We start from the raw sequence: 21,226 nt of genomic DNA, 5'->3' as shown, positions 1-21,226 counted from the left end.
GTTCTTTTTCTTTCACTCCAACTAGATTATGAGAGCCAAAGCTCAAAACTTTGGTTACTAAAAAAGAGAGTTTAGGTTTCCTGTTGGCAGGAAAAATTGCTCCAAGTTTTTAGTAATGTGAAATAACTCCTTTTATTACATTTTTAAGGAAATGATCTCTTGTTGAAGTTTACTTGATATGATCTTGAGTCTTGACAACTTATATGTATGAGACCGCCATGTTTTGGATATAATTATATAGAGACTTATAAACAAAGATTCTCTTGCAAGATTGAGGAATGAAATCTAGTTGGTAAGTGGGTCAAACACTTTTAGTCTTCTACTAACATGAATTAGTTTGTTGATGCATTGAACTTTAGATCAAGGGAAAATCTTTACATGTGTTAATTAAATTGTCTGAAATATGTTTTATGTTTTAGAAACATCCATTGAGATAAGGCAAAGGAAGTTAAGCTGCTTTGAGGTTAATTGTTAGAACAGCGTAAGCCTTAGGGTTCTTAAACCTAATTTAACACCACCATCCATACATACTCATCCAATCATAATTAATTAATTAATTAAACATCATTATAGTTTCTGTAAAAGGAAAAGATGTAAAAAAGAATAATCATATGTTGCCTTGGATATAATTGGTTCTTCTTTCAAAAGAAATGTAAACATATGAATCATGTTGATTTGTGTTAAGTAACTGTTATGCATTATGTCCCATCTAAATCGATATTTTTAAAACTAATCTTCAACTTGTGTGCATCACATAACATAAAGTCGTCTTCTTTTATCAGACAAAATTAAGTGTGTCTTTGTAGTATTATTATACTATTACAAAGGTTTTCTTTCTAGCCACATTTCTCCTATATTTGTCGGGCTTAATTAATTAGTCACACATACTTTTTATGTTATCCCTTTAATCCCCACTCAAAAAATTATAATCCGATTCATATCCAGTATTGTGTTATTGTCTATACTTGAGTTATCGACAATTTTTAAAAAAAAATTCCATATGTGTTCAGATATGGTTACATGGATATAATTGGAGAAGATCATATTAGTATATCTCATACTGCAAGTTAGGAAAAAAACCTTTTAATAAGGTGGAACTTGTTTTACCCTAATTCTGTTTGTTTCTTCTCCACTCAAGGTTGATCTATATTCGTGTATACTTGATAAGAAAATAAAGAAAAAAATAATACTAAAACACCCTTTTAATAAGGTAGAATTTGTTTTACCCTAATTCTGTTTGTTTCTTCTCCACTCAAGGTTAATCTATATTCGTGTATACTTGTATTTGAGAATTAGAAAGTGAAACTAATGATTTGATGAAAAGTGGTTTAAATTCACTGATTGATAGCGCATGATAGTAGGGTTATAGCTCGCAGTGGCAAGTAGAGTTAAAAATTAGAAAGCATGCAATTACATAGACCCGCATAGGAAAGCAACCTCTTTGTGTCCATGTACACTATCTCTCTATACATCGATTAGAAAAGATATAACATTTAATATAATACTGAGGATTGGACCCGCACATACGTGCGGGGTTAATTAAAAAAAAAAACGAAGTTTGCAATTAGGTTTGGACTATGCAGAGTTATTATTTGTTAAAAATGTTATTAACATTCATAATCCAACTTTGTGCCAATTTATTTTTAGTTTGATTTAGAAAAGAGGATGATTAGATTTACGTACATTAAAAAGTAGTAAAAGCAAGATAGTATGTCTGTTTCGGGAACCCGTCCCATCTCATATACAGTATGTCATGTGTTTTGTTCTATCTTATAACCGTAGTTCTAATAAGATTTTATCAATTTGAGATTATATATTTTAGTCCAACAAATAAGGAAGTAGGTAAATGATTCGCATCCACATACATTTTATTTGTAAATATAATTATTTGGTACATCATTTATAACATAAAACTTATATTGGTTTTCTTTCATCAAATTTCTAAATGTTTGAAATAATAATCGCTTCACCATAAATTTTGGATTCACTTGAAATTTAATTTAACTATCCAAATTTTATAATCCCATCTTGATATATATATATATATATATATATATATATATATATATTTCTTGTTCTTTTTTTTCTATAAAAATAGTTTATATAATGTTTTTCAAAAAAATTATTCGTTCCTGTCTCTTACTCGATCTTCCCTATACATTAGTATTTTTAATTAATTATATATTAGTAAAACTCAAATTATTTGGGGTTAACTTCTATAAACTAAACCTATGGATCAACCCGCACTTTCGTGCAGGTTTTTTTTTAATTGTTTGTATTTTATTAAAAATAGTGAGAAGACCTATTATACATAAATTTTGACAGAAAATATAACTTTGTCTAATTTAATTTAAATATAAATTTGTCTAATTTAAATTGATAAAGATATGAGAAAGCCTCAGAACATCTTTGATATTTTTTCTTCTCATTAATCTTTTCATTTTGTATATTAGAAAGATAACAAAATTGATGATAAATGTTTTAATATAATTATTGTGTTTTCGTTTTTGTATAGTTATATATATTTAAAAAATATTTTTCATGTTTTACGAAATATTTAATTAATTTCAACTAATTAGCATCTCGCATCAATTTAAGTTATCATTTTAAAAGAGATTTAATGTCATGTTTTAATTTGTAATCGTGTTTTTAAAAAATTGTATAAATCTCTAACTTTAATTATTAGAATATTTGTTAAAGATTGAGATCTCTTATACTTAATCACTAATATAGTTTCCTAAAATATTTGAACTTATTATTTATACTGAATATAATTTCATAAAATATAGGATGTATTATTTTTGTAGTTAATATATCTTCCTAAAATACAGGAATGATTTGAATCAAATTTGACACACGACAACTAACTGGATTTAGAAAACTATAAATGTTTAATAGCTAATTTAGAAAACTATTTAGAAAAGTTAATATTTTCGAAATTAATTATTTATGGGTTATTACCATATCCAAAATTAGATTTGAAATCTAAGTATCCATCGTTTAACCAATTATGAAAAGATTTAATCATTTATTTCTTTAAAAACTGTTACCATTAGTTTAGGAATTTTTTTTTTTAATTATGTAGGTAAATGGGTCTGTTTGGCAACATGGATATATATTATGTTTTTGTCTCTTTTTTTATGCCTAAGTGTACTCCCCAATTAATAGTATAGATAATTAATGATAGAGAATTTCGGACTTAATTAACATGTAACACACCACACACAATAGCTATGAATAAAGTAGAAACGATAAAGGATTTTGAACTAAGCTTCCTATAAGCTTTAAACATAAAGAGAATTTACAAATGAAAATATTGTGTTTATTTGAAACTGTCACCATATATATACTCCACATAAATTTATTTACTTCTCATACACGGAATAATGATATATAATGAATTACTCAATTTTGTGTTTTTTTTCATGGATAGTAAAAGACGCGTAACCTTAATTGCAGTTTATACTTAGATATGTATACTCGATAACTCGTCTATTAAAGAAAAATAATATTTTATCGTTTTCAAATTTATAGGTTACGCGTCTTTTATATAACTTGGAATATACATATGGATTTCACCGATTCACACAAAAATACAAAATTAATCTTCACTAGTTTATTTTCTAAAAGACAACTTTGTTTGTCACACTCGCGCTAACTTAATTGAATTGAGTAAACAATTAATCTCCTTATATTGTGGTTTAGACTTTGAATTGTTGCTTTTTCGTCAAAGTTACATATTTATACCCGTCTTTTAACTAATCTTAGACTAAAACTACTTTTATTGGAGAATATACAATATGTTTTCGGGTTTAATTATTTTTAAAGCAATTGTCACTTTGGGAAAATAAATATATAAAATTTTGTTGTTTAACGTATGAGAATTTAATTACTTAATTGTACATATCAAACGAACCCACACACATCAGAGATCATACTACGTTTACGTGCCAACTATAAATGAATATAAACCTGGTTCAAAAAAAAACTATAAATGAATATACCTATGGATATATGTGTGTTCATCTCGCTGGCATGTCGTATTGTAAATTTGAAGTCTCAATACTCAAAATAGTACTAGTATATAAATGATTTAAATTTCGAGACACGTGTGATGGACCCACGTGAGGTCATATGTTGTCGGGTTGACCCTCGTCAGGGTCAGATAGGTCAGCATCATTTTCCAACATTTTAGTTCTATATAGACATATTTAGTCTAAACTTAATCGTACCAACAAGTCATATCATATGTACATTAATCTTGAAACGAATGACGCTCTTTGTATTATGTATATAATGAGGTTAAGCCTAATTCATACTAGTACTACTCTATAATTTGTCTCATTAGCTGTATCTCAATGTGATATATATATGAAGCTACCGTAGAAATTGAATAACGACTATTCTTTCTTAACGCCACAATGACTTGTGCGTAATTTTATTGTTTACCGCTAGGGTCTTCGTCAAGACAATATGAGTTTCAGAATATATAACATTGAGTTGAGTAGTAGTAATGATGATTATAAAGTGAAAAAAATGGGATGAACGATGAGTTGTTTAGAAAGATAAAGCGCGTGACGTGGACATATGGTCAAAGTAGGAACCCGTGCGGCGATATGTTTTGGCCTTTTCTCGTGTTCTTATTATTTGTCATCTTTACGGTGTGTTGTTTTTTGTTTGTTTGTGTGGATAGGTTAATTCTTTTTCCTTTTTGATGTTTAATTATCTCGAATTATTCGGGGTGGATTAGCATAATTGACCATCCTTTTTGGGGTTTGACCGTTAATTTAAAGTTTTATTCTAAGATTCTATTCCAGCTTTATGGAAACAATATCCACACGACGAATTGAATTTGTGTAAACATAAGTTTGTATAAAAGTTTTTGGTCGAAAAGTTTGTTCAGCTTAACAAAAACAGGATGCTGCCTATAGCAAAATATTGGACACGTGACACTGAAAAAAAAAAAACTCTAATTTTGGTAAATAACTCAATTACAATAGTTCACTGTTAAGAAATCAAACTAGACAACAGTATGTATATATACAGACTATATAGAGCATCTGATTTTCTTTGAACTACCGCAAACATGATTTTTAATTCACCGACATTACCCTATATATTCAGTAGTACATTACCACGTAGTTCAAAGAAAATCAGGTGCAGATAATTAATCACCACCAAGGATTAGTATTCAATTAACATTTGACTAAGAAACAAATTTTGCAGATGATATTTAACTTAATCAAAATAAGAAATAATTGATTTATTTTAAAACGTATACTAGTTAATATTGGTGGAGAAAGAGTAGAGAAGGTGAAAGGAAATGTTGCGCGAGAACACGAAAAGTTGTCTGCTTACACATATAATGCTGACAAAAGCTCATTTGCTATCTTAATTAAAATGGAAGATGACTTAATCAGGTTTTTGTTCTGTCTAATTCTTTTCTTAACAATTGAAGTTACGTACAAAATGATCGTAGGAAGAAACAAAATTAAGTCCTTTCGATACACCAAGAGGCCTCACTAGTCACACTACACGCATAAATAATTATATATATATATATATATATATATATACACGCAAAAACTACTAAGTATATATACTTCCTCCGTTTCATATTAAGTGTCGTTTTAGGATTTTTCACACATATTAAGAAAATCATTAAATTTTCTATTTTACCTTTTGTTAATATACTATACAAACTTTTTTTATTGGTCAGTACATTAAATCAGTAGGGATAAAATTGGAAAATTTATCAAACATCTACATTAGAAATACGAAGTGACACTTATTTTGAAACAAAATTTACAATATAAAATGACACTTAATGTGAAGTGACTTTAGTGCAGTGGCAGGAGGTAAGTCCATTTGCAGAAGGCACTATCACACCCGGGATCGAGTCTCGGTTCCTACGAATGTAGGAATTTGGCTAATGGTAGACCAGTTGTGGCCCAATGGTTGACAAAAAAAAAATGACACTTAATATGAAACGGAGGGAGTATTTAATTTTCTCTTACTGAAATTTAGCGTTCAAGAAATTTTAATTATACACATCTTTACGTAATTACCACAATTGTGATTTTCTTTTTTTTTTTTTTGTAATGTATATATGTAAGAGTTAGAATTATGATTTTAAAACTGCATATTGAACCAGAATCTCATCACTATGGAAAGGTTGATTAAGACCTCAAATGTGATAGCATAAAAATACAGTAAAACCTCTATAAATTAATAATATTGGGATCAAGATATTTTATTAATTTATAGTGATATTAATTTAACTATAAATTAATAATTATTAATTTACACTATAAAATAATAATTATTAATTTATAGATATATTTTTAATTGTTTAAATTTTTAAAAATTATGAGTTGAGATAATTTTAGCAAAATATGATTAGATTTTCGAATGTTGTAAATTTTATGGTTTAGGAATTGAACTTGTAATATTTAGAAAAAATTATTGATAATTAATTACAAATACTATAGACAAATTGACTTATTATACACATGACATACATAAATTCAAATTTATGAATAGTATCAATTTTCTTATTTTAATATTCTGTCAAATTATCAAGTTGTAAATGATGCATATATAAAAATTAAAAACTTTAAAAATTTAATTATTTTTATGACATGTTATAGAATATTTTAGAGATATAGTTATATTTTGAAAATATAACATTACAATTGTTTTATAGAAATGAGCTTTAGGAGAAACATACATAATTATATCAATATATATATATACATATATATATATATATATAATTTTACATGATTATTAATTTATGATATTATTGGGACCATATTTTACATGGGAATTTCAAAAAAATTATTATCTTATTATCTTATCGAATTTTGTTAATTTTTACACTAGCCCGACTTGGGACAAGCAAAATTTATTAATTTATAGTGTTTATTAATTTATAAAGTATTAATTTATAGAGGTTTTACTGTATAGGATTTGGCTAGCTGATCCCGCGTTGTCAATGGCGGTGAATATTCTAGTTAAACTGTACTGATAATATTTTATATATTCTTTTATATACTTCTGTTTCCTTTTAAAAGACTAAACATTTTTATAACCAGGTGATTCTAAATCCAAGCTCTGTTTAATCCCAAATTCTATAGGAAATTAGTTACTTTTCTGCTGCTTATTTATCCGTATAGAATTACCAATATGAAATCACAACAGCGATGAATTAATCGTTGGTCTTAATTAGCAAGACGAGTTTTCGACCCGTTTTGATCACTACTGTTGGTTCATTTTGGCCCTCGTGTGTTATTATTATATAGTAACTTGAGAGAAGTGGTAGGACAAGAGAGATTTATGGGATTAAGAATGTCACTCTTGGAGCTCTTGGGTGTGAGAACTGATTAATTTGCCACATGAGAAAGGGTCTACATGTTGGTTTCTATGCGTGACACAAATAAATATATTGAAGCATGTACTTAATAACAGATCAATTTTTATTATAAAGTAATTATATTATTTTAAGGTTAAAATTTTAATTCTCAATATTGCTCGACAACCCTGACCCTACTGTTCAAATATATCATATACCAGACGTTGTGTCCATTGTCTCTCTATCGTTGGCACATTATATTTTCTTTGGTATTTAAAATACAAGTTAATTGAAGGCCTAATTAATATATATACATTTTTTCTTTACCATGTGTTATTGTATTGTTTTTTTAATACTCTCTTATCTGAAATTAAAAATGCTGAACTGTATGCATAGATTGACAAAGATCATGGTTTGAATAGTTTATGTTACTAGAACAAATGATAGATCAACAAGAAAATAGGAAAACATGCATGTATAGTTAAATACGATTTATTTTGATTCAAGATATGTTGGTTCATATTATACTTACATAAGTGTTTAACGCATATGCGTGTGTATAGTTAATGGATCCCTATAAAATTTTAGGGATCGTATCTATATCGATAGGACTGAGGAATAACCTATATATATATATATAAATATTATATGCAAGAATATGGGTGGGTAGGAGCAGGTCCACAATTAGAGTAATATAGACATAACTAAAATACCTTATTCTTCACTAATGGATTCCGTATTGGTAATGGAAACATTTTTTTTCTCAACATTACAAGAAGCCTTTTGAAGAATTGAAGTTTTTTTTTTTTTTTTTAAGAATCGAAGTATTGAATCCTTACAACCACTATACCACCACTGATGGAATATGGAGATGATGTTAAAATTAGGATGCTAAACTGTAACGGTAACACTCATTATTCTTTTAAGAGAACATTATTTGCCAAGCATATAATTTACGTAGATAAAATAATTATTTATAGTGTCCAAATTAATTGTTAACTAACTGTTCTAGACGGTTTATAGTTTATATAGTAAAAAGTAGAGATTATTGCCAAAGGGGTGTGAATGAGATACTTCAGTTGCTATATGTAGATATAGGCCGAAAATTAAGAGTTCTAGCAGATATGTAGATAGTTGCTATTTTCATAAAAGATGAACACCTTTTGTTGATGTATGTATTTCTCGCTTAAATCAATGTGTGACGATACAAATTAAAATGAATTCAGACTGTACTTATTTTACTTTATTATTAAACATTTTAAGAACTAATGAATGAGTAAATTAAAATGAACTAAAGAATGAGTATGAAGTGCTTTAACCACTCTTATCACTTCTTGTAACGGTTTCAAACCCTAACTCCCTCTATGTTTTAATGCAATTGTTGACCAAATTTTTTTTTTTTACTTGAATTCGATTACTATTTACTTGGAACCTACTTATTTTTTAATAGATACATAAGGCACCTACTTATTTACGTTGCATAATTTCATTGCCAATCAACTCAAACATTCTTCAAAGTAAATAGTTTTTCTCGAATGTTGGAAGGGTAGGTTAGAAGTCCTAGTAATTTTGTGGAGCCGGAAACAAGAAAAAAAAGTCTATTGTGTAATTTTTTTGTTGGTACCAAGTCTATTGTGTAATTTTATTCATTATAGTTTGCTTTCGGTTTATCAAATTGGTTTAATTAATAGAAATGTACACGTCCATTCTACGATGCAATATACTACTATATATATATATACAATGTATTATAAATCTCTCGTTTTTATGCATACAAAAATCCAAAAGGATTGTCAATTTCTTTAACAAGAAAAACAAAGTTGTACTAATGCAAAAGGAATGAATAAAAATAAATAATGAGAAGTGTAGAGCATTAAGCAGACAAGATGTAATTAAACAAACCTAATATATGTAACCCACCTTCATCTCCACCTTTGCCTTGTTTATAAAATCTCTCTCCCTTAAAGCTATACTCAAGGTTAGATCATAACCTAATTCCAACAGCACTACAAAGACAATTAATCACAAAATTGAATTCGACATCTAATATAAAGATTCATCACAACACCATCATCATCATGAGTAGCTCCAGCTCTAGCGCTAGCTCTGGCTCTCCTTGCGGTGCTTGTAAGTTCCTTAGGAGGAAATGTGCAAAGGGATGTGTGTTTGCTCCATACTTTTGTCATGAACAAGGAGCTTCACACTTTGCAGCCATTCACAAGGTCTTTGGAGCTAGCAATGCTTCTAAGTTGCTCTCTCATCTTCCCATCAGTGATCGATGTGAAGCCGCTATTACAATCTCTTATGAAGCTCAAGCTAGGCTTCAAGATCCCATCTATGGCTGCGTTTCTCATATCTTTGCTCTCCAACAACAAGTATTTCCTTTCAAAACCCTAATCATGATCATTATTTTCACTCCTAATCTACATATAAACATATTTAATCACTAGCTATAAGAATATTTTGCCGGCGATCGAATTTTTTGTAATTAGTTACTTTTTTTTTGTTGGGGTATAGGTTGTGAATCTACAAGCACAACTTGAGATCCTCAAGCAACAGACAGCACAAAGCATGATTTTTGCTGATTCACCGACATCAGAAAACCCTAATGGTTACTATGGAGACACTACTAAGACTCCTTATCATCATGATCATCAAGAACCTCAAAACATTTATCATCATCATGATCAGACCCATTTGGTTTACCAAACCGGAAGTTCTGGGACGGTTCACCACGGGGATGCCACAGAGAATAGTTACCACAACGAAACCTCCTCAGCCATGGGAGAATTCTCCATCTACTCTGACTTGGAACAACGCTTGAACACTTTCAATCAAGATAATCTCAAAGAGCTTCAGTCAGCAAATTTTGGCTATATCTCCTTCTCGTGATATGGTTTATATCAAGACATGGGCTGTGATTCTTATAATTATTCAATATCCGATCTATATAGAATATAAATATATAAATACATAGCCTGCTTATATATGTTTCAGACTTTTTGATGGTTTTAGTAGCGATTGATGATGTTGCCTAGCTCAACGAACCAGCTTTGTTGTAATCATAAATAAAAAGTACTAGATGCCCTAGAATTATATAAAGATATATTAATATCCTCAACATCAGTTTAGTGTATATATATTTCAATTTCTCTGTTATATATATTTGCACAAGAATCATGTTTTCCTTCTTCACTGTGTCCCAATCTTAATCTTAAACGAGACAATTCCCCAGCTCGTTAAACTGTCTGTCCTGATTCTTTAGATTCTGCTAATACGTACGTATACTGTATACATACAGTCTGGTACCCGTACGCCCAATCGTCCTGGTTGTGAATTTCCCTCAATACTGGAGAAAGCGGATATAGGATCACTGTTAGGTAAATTATGATCTTTGGCCTATTTTTATGTTTACATGTTCGAAAATTTACACTCTCTTCAAATTATTGGCAGATAGTTATATGTTACATACATATAATCCTCGATATGATTGATGCTCATGATCGATTGGAATGCCACTGGCCTTTTTTTATCAAGAAGTGCTAAAATATACATAATTTTGTTGCCTGTTTGTTGTTCGAATATTCATCGATTTGTAGATGTTTTCATCATAATCATCAAGTTTGTAGACACAGTTTATCAATATCGACTGGTTAACTCTACTTTCTCAAAAAAAATAAAAAAAAAATTGGTTTAACTCTTCTTTTCCATAATGTATTGCGAATTTTATTTATCAACAAATCTAATCTTAATTGGTTGTTTGGTTGTTGCGATATTTTTATTTTAAATTATATATTTTGTTCATTGATATATCACTAACGTAAAACGAGGTTCTAGAATTAAATAACCGAATCCAAACATAAATCACTGGATATGGATTTAGGGTTCATCTACATGATAAATTCACTGAACCCGAACATACTATATAATAATATATATATACTTTGTTATGAAAAGTAGTAGTATATGAGCATACAATCCACTTAACAACTAGTTTGAACTACTTGATAGAAAAAATTGAATGTAAAGTACAACCCCAATTTATTATTTTGCCACGAATTGTTTGTCTTTTTATATATCAACTAGCTAGTTTAGAATATCACTGGAAAAGAGTTTGATCGGTAGTAGATTTACAATACCGAAAAAACAAAATCCAAAGGAAATTCATCTCATAAACCCTTGACCAAATTTTTTTCGTTTGTTATAGTCTTTCTTATTTTTTTTATGGTCTACTTACCTATGTTAGTGTAGCTAACCTATAAATGGAAATATCTATAAGCTAACTCACCATTAGAAAATATATGTATCATATGGTCTCGATGATAATCCATTAAGCCCATTATGGACATTAGGGGTTGTTAAGCCCATAATATATGTGAAATTGGACATGCTTCTCTATGCCAGTAAAGTTTTTCTCCGGATACAAAAAAAAATCTAATATTTAATTCGATTCGAGAGGATACTAAAACAAAGAGTCAAAGAGGGATTATTCCGTAGGTGTTTTTAAATATGTTTAATTTGTTAATGATAATTTTGCGGGTAACACTGCTAAAGCCGCTGCTCGTGCAAGTAAAGCTTTGTTACGTACTTACGTTTGTCGTACGCGTGAGCTTGTCTATGGTCAAAGTACACTTCTAGTCTTCTACTTTAGAAAACGTAAGTCCACTTCTAGTCTTCTACTTAAGGCCAGCCGTTTCGCTACTCCTTGTGCCTCCTTTTGTTCTTTTTTTTTTCCTCGGTCAAACTCTTTTTTGTTCTATTTGTTAAGTGTTTTTTTTAAGAACAGAGAAGAGGACAAGAGTTCGTGTTCCATTGGTGTCACTAATTAGTTGGGAAATCTTATGAGTGATCAACTAGAGAAGCTTCTTGGTGGGAAATTTCAAATTGGATTAGATGAGTAATTTAAAGATAATTAAAGTATTTGGAAGTGACAAAGAACAAAGTAGTTAACTTGCATCCTATTTAGGGGACATTTTGTCTAAAAATACCAATATCACTATGACATTTCTTAATTCTCGTTAGGTATACATGTTTAATCTTTTCTAACATTGAATTAAAGTGTGGTCCTCTTATGATTAAGTGTAGATATGAATAAAGAGTTTCATTTTATTTATTTGCTTATCACTTCTTCGGAAGACAATTTTCATCTATAATAGTTCGATTCTCAAAAAGATGTTTAATAATGGTCATCTTAATTTAAAGTGAGAACTATGTTGACTCTACACCTTTTTTCTTCGCTCTACGACAGAGGAAAATGATATCAAAAAGGAAATAAAACCCCTACAACAAACGAGTAGATACTAATTAAACTATACAAATCACAGACTGACTCTCCAATCGTTGAGTTGCACAACGTCTAAAAGATAAGACTACACAACACAACTCAACAGCACTAGTTTGCTAATACTCAAAAATATTATAGATAATTTGATAGACATTGATAGACGAGTAATGAAGAACAAAATAAGAATTAATGACACCAACCAATCATCTATACAATTGAAATTTTCCAAATAACTAAAATCCTCACATCTATAAAGAAAAGTCAACAAATAGGCCATACCCATACTAAACTAATTTTTCGAGTGTGTAGTTGCCATGTCGAATATAATTATTTTCTTCATTTTCTCTTAAACAGAAAGGCAAACATTTAATAAAATAATCAGGAAAATTAATGGTTTCAAAAAGTGGATAATTTTTGTTGTTTTATTGTTGTAAGCAAAAATTTAGAAATCTTTCACTTCATAGCTAGTATTCGATGTTTAAATATTTTCCATAAAATTTAAAAGTACATTAGTTGTCTGTTATAGCATTGCATCTTGATTTAGAAGAAGAAGAATAATTTTAAAGAAGCACATATGACATAACTATATCAGTTTCTCATCATCCTAGCCAACGCTTGCAGCTCTCCGAGATCGCTATTACAGTAACTCAACGATCTCTTCTTGTTTGGATAACCGTCCTGATGAAACCCAAACCGACCCGTTTGAATATCTTGCACGCTGGTCGTGACTTCACTACTCGTGTGGCTGTATTCCAACGATTCGATTGAGCTCAGCGGTACTGACACCGGTTTATTAGGGTTTTCGTGACTGTATGGCATGTACGGTATCGTGTAACCACTTGTTTGCTGCCACATCATTTCTGATCTCTTGCTCAGATCTCCGGCGACCGTGGAAATTGTCTGGTGGGCGAGGTTCGCTTTTAGTTGCATCAGTTGTGCTTGTAAGAAAGCCACCTATACATCACATATGTTAAACAACCTAGAGTGAAAGCATAAACAAAAATGTCCAACAGTCTAATTAAGTTGGAAAATAAAAATAATCCATAAAATCATAGAACACTACGTAATTCTATAAATTATATACCGATCTATGCGTTAAAAATATAATATTTTATTTTTACCTGTTGCTGGAGGGCGAAGACATGAGAGACACAACCATAGACAGGATCATGGAGACGAGCTTCAGCTTGGTAAGCCATAGTGACGACAACCTCATGCCGGTCTTGGATGGGAACGTGGAGCAAGATCTTAGAAACGTTACTTGCTCCGAACACCTTGTGAATGGCCGCAAATCTCGCAGGACTTTCTTCCGATGAGAAGTACGGTGCAAATATGCAATCAATCACGCATTTTCTCCTCAGAAACTTGCATGCGCCGCATGGAGAACCTGTTCCGGTACCGTTAGATGCCATCTGAACAAAGTTTTTATACTTAGTTACAAAAAGATTGTCTTTGTAAGAATTGTACACGAGCAAACTCGGAAATGGTTTAAAGTAAACGATTGAGAAGTAGAGCAAAAAAGATACGATGGGATGGTGGCAGTTGTTGGTGTATTTGGTTTGATTCTATATATGTAGAATTGCCCTGTATTCTATGATTATATTATCAATTAGTTTTACTTTTGTTTGTCTACCATTTGCGTTACCTTTACCCTTATAGATTATCATTGTTTTAAATGAACATCACTAGAACTTGAATACTATTTTGTCTTTTAGTCCATAAAGAGTATATGATGAAAGAATCGTTATTCGAATAAGATAGTATGTATAGTCTTCTCATGACGTAAATGAAGTTTACTATATATCTCATTGCCGTGTCCGTGTTAATTGAATCAGTTCTCCGGGTTCATAAAACAAAATTGAAGTGACCGACCGATTAGGCTTTTAGTAGGCTACGAAATGAAGGATTTAATTTGTTTAAGTATTTTTTTTTTTCCTCACGTTAGATCGTATTAAAAATTATGAGTTATAATCTTGTATTATGATCAACGTATACAATCGTTAAGATAATGTAATCTATACATGCTATATCTTATTTGGTCGATACAGAAAATCCTAGAATGATCATTAAGTAGACATGCATTTTTTTCTATACCAACTGTACTAAAATTCTTAATATGCTTAAAATGGTTATATATATAGTATATAGCGTATATAGAGTATTACTAAATATTAATAAGTTTGCCTACCCAAATGAGATTTGGTTTCTTTGACTTGAAGGAAAAATGTGCATTTAATGTCAAAAACTTTTGAGTGAACCAAAGGGTGCGAATGGGTTGACAATGCAATGTCATCATGCAGGGTTCTACGGAGACAAATTCATAGTGGGAGATGCAACATTCACACAATATTCATTTCCTTTTTTCTATTGATATTGCCGATCGATAAGGCTCCAAAACAGAACTTAGTATCTTTTTTTTATATATATTGACTTATATCGCCGAACGCCGGACATTGGAAATGTTGCCGTTTGTCGTGTTCTGGAAGACCAGGTAAACAGGAAAAGTGCCGGTTAGAAGTTTACCGACAGATGCTAATGCCATAAGTAGTTTTGAATGTGAAGTCAGTTGATCACATGGATTTTGTACAGCTTTGAAACCAGTTTTTAATAATTCAACTATACGTCTGTATCTGTATATATAATCCTAGAATAACCAAAGATAGCTCAACCTTTCACCAATGTTGCTAAACAGAATTTTATTTGGATTTCACATGCCCTTTTCTTAACTTAAACAATGAAAAGCTTCCATACCCATCAGACAATGTATCTTAACCTTACACACAATGAAGATAACTATAGTAATAAATTAATAATCGTGCATAATGAGTTGTTACAGTAGCTTCTATCTCTGTAGAAAAATGTTTGCTTTCTGCTAAAGTTTGTGTTCTTTTGTTTGTTGGTAAATGTTTTGAAGAATGGTGAAGATCCTTGAGCATCCTTAGTGAACAAGGGGGTCTTGCGTGAAAAAGAACTGCAAATAGGTTGCGATATGTGTCGTTACAGATTCACAGTCCCAAAGTATTCATCAGATATGAGGGTAAGAGTTTTGAGATCAAAGTGTTTACCTCAAACGATTTTCCGGAATTTTCAAATTCCAACATACTCAATGCAACTTCACAACTTTGTGCAACAAGAGGCTCAGGGTCCCTTGAGAATTCTTGTAGCAATGCAATGCTCTGCTCATCTGAATAGAGCCGAGTAATGTGAAGAAGTCAGTAAACTAAAAGACAGTGAAATTATGGTCGTTCAAGCAATGAAGTGTGTTTTGGGAAAGATACCTGCAATAGAACCAAGCGCTTCTGCAGCCTCGTGTCTAACCATTGGGTGCTCGTTCGCATCTCTCAGTACTTTGCTTAGAGTAGCCATTGCGGTTTTATTTTGCAATTGGCCCAAGACATAAGCAACCTAATAAAAAATTGCATCAATTACAAAGCAACACTTATACGGTTTAAGGTTGGAGAACAATAAGCAGAGATTCAAGGTTAACTATCTTAACAAAACGACTCATTCAAGTTCATGAACATCTTCGAACAGTGCATTCTCATTAGGAAACAATGATCAAACTGAAAGTTACTTAATGAAGGAAACTTGACAAACCTCATGACGTAGAAGGGCACTGTTAGCACTCAAAGAATCAACTATGGCAGAAACCGCTTCCTCTCCACCATGATTCCGTAGGGCAAAAAGTGCAGCATATCTCTCATACATGCACTTTGTTTCATCCAGAAGAATTTGCCTATAAATCGATGATCTTAATGGATAACCTGTTACAAACTGGTAAATAATCTATAAGGATTTTGAGTTGGTCAAGAGTGGAAGAACCTCAGTTGGTGGACAGAAGTGAAAGAAGCAGCTGGGCCTGCTGGGTCAACAGACATGAAAGGTGATTTATCTGTTGTGGTTGACTGGTTCTCAGCATCAACATTGCCCAACTCTTCAATCCTTTTGAGAGCTAATTCACATGTTTCTCGAACCTCCTGAGCTGGATCCGAACTCAAGCTTTTCTTTAAAATGTCAACATTACCTGCTAAACCAATGGCTCCAAGAGCTTCAGCTGCCTGTTAAATTAATAGCGAATCAGCAATTTGTAAGGATCACAAAAAGAGCTTATACTAATACAGAGGAAACTAGGATCATCTGAGATAAACTCCACCACATGGATCAAATTGTATACTCAACTCATGTCGAACTATGGGATGCAAAGACATATCATTAAGAACCGACTCAAGAGCAGGAATTGCTTCAGCATCTTGCATCTGACCCAATGCAAAAGCAGCTTCATGTGCTAACAGATTAGATGAGTCTCTAGATGCTGCAGGAGAAGGAAAAAAATAGATAGACGAGAAGTTAATCCCAGCGCAATGATCGACAGAAATCTTCCCCTACTGAAACTAAATAAACACAGCTCTTGCTCTTCAGATTCTAAGAAAATCCAATGAGAAAAATCAACAGTTTAAGAAATGTCACATATCAAAGCGAGAAACAATCAGTAATGAGACAGATGGCGCAAAAACAATATTTTGATCCTGATGAACAAAAACACAGAATACATAACTAATCCAAAGCTAATCAAATCACAAACAGTAAACAAAACCATATAAAGACTGAAGAAGTTGTGTCCTGATCAATCATTAACTAAAAAGGAAAATGTGGAAACTTGTAGTTCTAGATACATCAAGCAGATAGCTATAATTGCAAAGTCTTTCAATCTTCTAGCTTCAAATAAAACACAAATCAAAGTTTTTTACATATGAAAAATTCAAGATTTTTCCTAACAGCTTCAGTTTAAAGCTTATAAGAGTAACTAACTCAAATGTTCTTCCTAAAGTACCAATTTTTTAGTAAGAAAGAGAAGATTTTGAGAAGCAGAGATTGAAAAACAAACCGAGGATTAGAGCGTTGCGAGGTCCTGCTCCTTTCAAGTTGCGAAGAGAGAAGAGAGCTCTAAATCTCTCCGAGATCGACTGTGATTGGTCAACCAATCGCTCGCAGAGAAACTTCTCCAAGTTAACCGTCGTTGAAACTGATCCATTAGATTCCATCTTCACTAAAATCAGTTTCAAAAAAATTCTGGGTTCCGACACCACGACGACGACGACTAGGGTTTTTGTATACGAAAGAGGAGAGAATCCGATTCGTGAAATAAAACGCAGGGACCTATTCTGCTAATAACTCAATTTACTTTTTAGCCACCATAATAATCTCATAATTTTAAATTTGACCCCATAGTTTCTATTACATCTTTAGAGCGGTATACACAGTAGTACACGTGTATGAAAACAGTTTCGTCTATATGTTGATTGATGATGATGATGATGATGATTTAGCTTCTTTCTCTTTCGACATATCAACCGTTTCCTTGCCTCAATTCGTGTTTCTGAAACCATAGATCCAGGTAGGTGAACTTCGCAGCGAAATCGAGAAGCGAGGAGGATTAGATCGTTACTTCGATTGATCGATGAATCCTAGAAGGTTAGCTCCGTTTATCTTTTTTTCCTATTTAGAATTTGGTGGAGGTAAAGATCTGGCGAAATATCTGATGATTCGATGTGTTCTCATGAGTTCTTTAATTTGTAGATTAGGGTTCATCAGGCGGATCTGAAGAAGAAGCAGTGAATATATAGATAGAATAGAACTCTGTTTGCTCTGTATCCGTGTAGATGTAGATCACTCCCAATTCGTCTTTACTAATTTAGGTTTCCATTATATAACTGCAAAATCTGGATCTGGAATTTGTTAAATCAATGTACAGTGCGTAGCATCTGAGTTCATTCATTGTATTTGCAACTGAGTCATGTTGCCCTCTGCTTGAGCTTTTCTAGCTTTAGAGATTAGTTGCTTTGAGTACTTTATCGTATCATGATCGAGTGAAAAGAGAGAGAGGAATTAGAGCTGTGTCCTTTGCTGAGGTCTAATTGTTGTTTTCAGGGAGCCTCGTGGTGGTAGAAGTTCTCTCTTTGATGGCATTGAAGAGGGAGGAATTAGAGCTGCTTCTTCTTACTCTCATGAAATCAATGAACATGACAATGAGCGTGCCTTGGAAGGTTTGCAAGACAGAGTCCTTCTCTTAAAACGAGTAAGCCTGAATACTTGCCTCTGATTCTATTGAATGACGAGCATAGCATCTAATGAAAGCTTGATAAATGACATTAGCAATGGGATAGCCACAAACTTAATAGGAACAAACTGAGTTTGTCTAACATACAGTACTGCCCATAGTTGTAGTATGGAAACCATAGCATAGTTTCACATTTTTTATACACGACTAGGTTCGAACCAGATTCTGATATGTTTCTTTATTCATGAACAGCTATCTGGTGATATAAATGAAGAGGTCGATACCCATAACCGCATGCTTGACAGAATGGTATTTTCCTCAGCGTTTTCTGATACTCGTAATATATTTTATTTGCTCACAGACGCTATTGTTACTGAACGTTTTCCATGGTGTCTATGCAGGGCAATGATATGGATTCATCAAGGGGATTTCTCTCAGGAACCATGGACCGGTTTAAAACGGTATATATCCGAGTAGAAATAAATACTCTCTCAGATCCCTTAGCCTATAGCTTTCTTATGTGTTGCAAAGTGTCTTTAATATGTTGAATCATATTCTTGCAGGTATTTGAGACAAAGTCAAGCCGCAGAATGCTGACGCTTGTGGCATCGTTCGTGGGTTTGTTTCTAGTCATATACTATCTTACTCGGTAAAATTGGCAAACCTGGGATATTCCTAAACCAACCATCCATTCATGATCTCATGTTATTATCAGTCTCTCTCTGTTGGCTCGTACAATCTAATTATCCCTGATCAGTGTAATGAATGTATGCCTCCAGTGTTATAGTGTGATCCACTGCTTGGGTTGAGGACAAAAACTTCATAGACTTATAAAAAGTTTTAATATAATGGATTATAAAGCGCGTTTATTCCCTTGATAATAGCGATGGTTTAGATTCTGGAGCTGTCAAGCACAAAAAAATAATAGCATATTGAATATACTTGATGCACCAGCCGGGAATCGAACCCGGGTCTGTACCGTGGCAGGGTACTATTCTACCACTAGACCACTGGTGCTTGTTGTACGTAAGCTCATATAAGACTTTAATATAAACCTGTTTTAACTTGATCAGGGATCTAAATAACACGGTGCTTCTTGGAGAAGCATATACCACAGTTATCTTGAGTTAGTTATGGATCCAAGATTCTAAATTGCGGGAAGAAATTAGTTATAACAGGGATTCAAACGCTTAAAGCGCAATGCATAGGACAAATGAAAGCAAATTAGTATTTCTGAAATTCAGCAACAATTGTATATTAGTTGAAGTAACAAACATGGCTTGTGTAATGCATTTAAGACACATGGAACCTGACATATCTTGATGACCCTACATAGTTCTTGCAGCATCTACTCCTGAGGAAACTACAACATGAAGTTTGATCTAAGTGCAAAACACTAAAACAATTGCCCTGTGGCACAACAATGGAGTAAAGAGCTTATAAGCACTCCAAATATCTGGTGAAGAGATCAAAATCGTGCTGGATCATCAAAAGTAATCTTCAAAGCCCCCTTCTTTATCACTGTCATAGTTCTCTGTTCCTGCAATATTATTGTTCTACAAGATGAGAAGAAGGATGATTCAATTAACAATGTATACCTTGTGTAAAATGATTTACATTATGGTGGATTTAGAGGCAGGTGTAACAAAAACAAAAACAAAAAACAGATTGAATCTATATTTTTAGGTGAAGAAACTAATCAAGTGTTTCAACTTAACCCATTAAAAACTAGCCATTATTTCATATACAAGTAACTTGCAAGCTTTCATGGGATTTAGTGCTATTACCACTGACCTTTGGCTTCTGTGGTCGAGAGATCCTGAACAATGACTTGCAGCTGATTTGGGTTATAATTCGAAAAATTGTCTGGGGAAGTAGATGGAGCTGGAAAAGTGAAATCGGAATCACTTGATGAAGCTTCAGAGTTCTCAGAGCTGTCACCAAGATCATCACGCACAACTGGCGCTGAGGCCATTGTTGAAGTTGACATAGAAGGAGATCTCAAGATGGACTTAAGTTGCGAGAATTGGTCCGACATAGAATATAACAACCTGGAATACACTAAACAAGACTTAGCATCAGTAAATGTACTGGGTTTGATATTAAAGCTTTTAACAAATCAGTCAAAATTGTCAGAAGCAAGATAAATTCAAGGTTGGTAAAATTACGAATCAATAATACCTGTTCAAAGAGTCTTGTAGTTGGTAAACTCTTCTTTCTGTTTCTTCTAATCTTTTACGTCTTCTCTCCCCAAGTTCTCGGGCTTCAGCACATTTTCTTTCGGAAATGTCAGCTCTTTGTTTCTCAACTTGTAACAAGGCCTAAAGAGTACAAGAAAGATTCAATTTATCCCTCCATGCATTTGATCAAGATGATAGGCACACAATATATTTTGTTCACGATATAGGGTTGCATATCAGGTTAATAAATCAGTGAAAAACTTGAAAGTCCGGAGATAATTAGTATGCCGTTTCCAAAAGCTAGTCACAATGTTGGTGGATATAGAAACATTACCTTCAGCATTTCAACT

General features: G+C 32.2%; 4 protein-coding genes, 1 non-coding gene and 1 pseudogene across 6 annotated transcripts; 2 read left to right on the top strand and 4 right to left on the bottom strand.

The window, feature by feature from the left end:
* LOC104712510 (LOB domain-containing protein 29) lies at positions 9,351–10,433 on the top strand. Its single transcript, XM_010429427.2, has 2 exons — positions 9,351–9,729; positions 9,872–10,433. Exons 1-2 carry the CDS (start codon positions 9,433–9,435, stop codon positions 10,244–10,246), a joined length of 672 nt encoding a protein of 223 aa, XP_010427729.1. The 5' UTR covers positions 9,351–9,432; the 3' UTR covers positions 10,247–10,433.
* LOC104712509 (LOB domain-containing protein 16-like) lies at positions 13,188–14,199 on the bottom strand. Its single transcript, XM_010429426.2, has 2 exons — positions 13,760–14,199; positions 13,188–13,592 (listed from the first exon to the last, which is right to left on the bottom strand). Exons 1-2 carry the CDS (start codon positions 14,048–14,050, stop codon positions 13,227–13,229), a joined length of 657 nt encoding a protein of 218 aa, XP_010427728.1. The 5' UTR covers positions 14,051–14,199; the 3' UTR covers positions 13,188–13,226.
* On the bottom strand, positions 15,423–17,780 carry LOC104712508 (deoxyhypusine hydroxylase). 2 transcript variants are annotated; one of them, XM_019229388.1, is made up of 8 exons: positions 17,524–17,780; positions 16,817–16,950; positions 16,461–16,696; positions 16,236–16,374; positions 15,917–16,043; positions 15,811–15,822; positions 15,704–15,750; positions 15,423–15,609 (listed from the first exon to the last, which is right to left on the bottom strand). In XM_019229388.1, exons 1-8 carry the CDS (start codon positions 17,678–17,680, stop codon positions 15,577–15,579), a joined length of 885 nt encoding a protein of 294 aa, XP_019084933.1. In that variant the 5' UTR covers positions 17,681–17,780; the 3' UTR covers positions 15,423–15,576. The 2 variants fall into 2 exon arrangements, with proteins under 2 accessions (XP_019084933.1, XP_010427727.1); XM_010429425.2 differs by having other exon boundaries at positions 15,704–15,822; positions 17,524–17,778.
* On the top strand, positions 17,928–19,574 carry LOC104712507 (bet1-like SNARE 1-1). The gene is made up of 5 exons (XM_010429424.2): positions 17,928–18,110; positions 18,567–18,714; positions 18,949–19,005; positions 19,098–19,157; positions 19,260–19,574. The coding sequence occupies exons 1-5, from the start codon at positions 18,097–18,099 to the stop codon at positions 19,347–19,349; spliced, it is 369 nt and encodes a 122-aa protein (XP_010427726.1). The 5' UTR covers positions 17,928–18,096; the 3' UTR covers positions 19,350–19,574.
* TRNAG-GCC lies at positions 19,643–19,713 on the bottom strand. Its single transcript has one exon. It is a non-coding gene; the product is annotated as a tRNA-Gly (tRNA).
* The window catches only part of LOC104715758, an 8,416-nt pseudogene continuing 7,098 nt past the window's right edge, over positions 19,909–21,226 (bottom strand).

Source organism: Camelina sativa, chromosome 9 (assembly GCF_000633955.1).
Source record: "Camelina sativa cultivar DH55 chromosome 9, Cs, whole genome shotgun sequence".
Taxonomy (NCBI): domain Eukaryota; kingdom Viridiplantae; phylum Streptophyta; class Magnoliopsida; order Brassicales; family Brassicaceae; genus Camelina; species Camelina sativa.
Note: the sequence above shows the minus strand (reverse complement) of the source record. Positions and strands in the feature narration are given on the sequence as shown.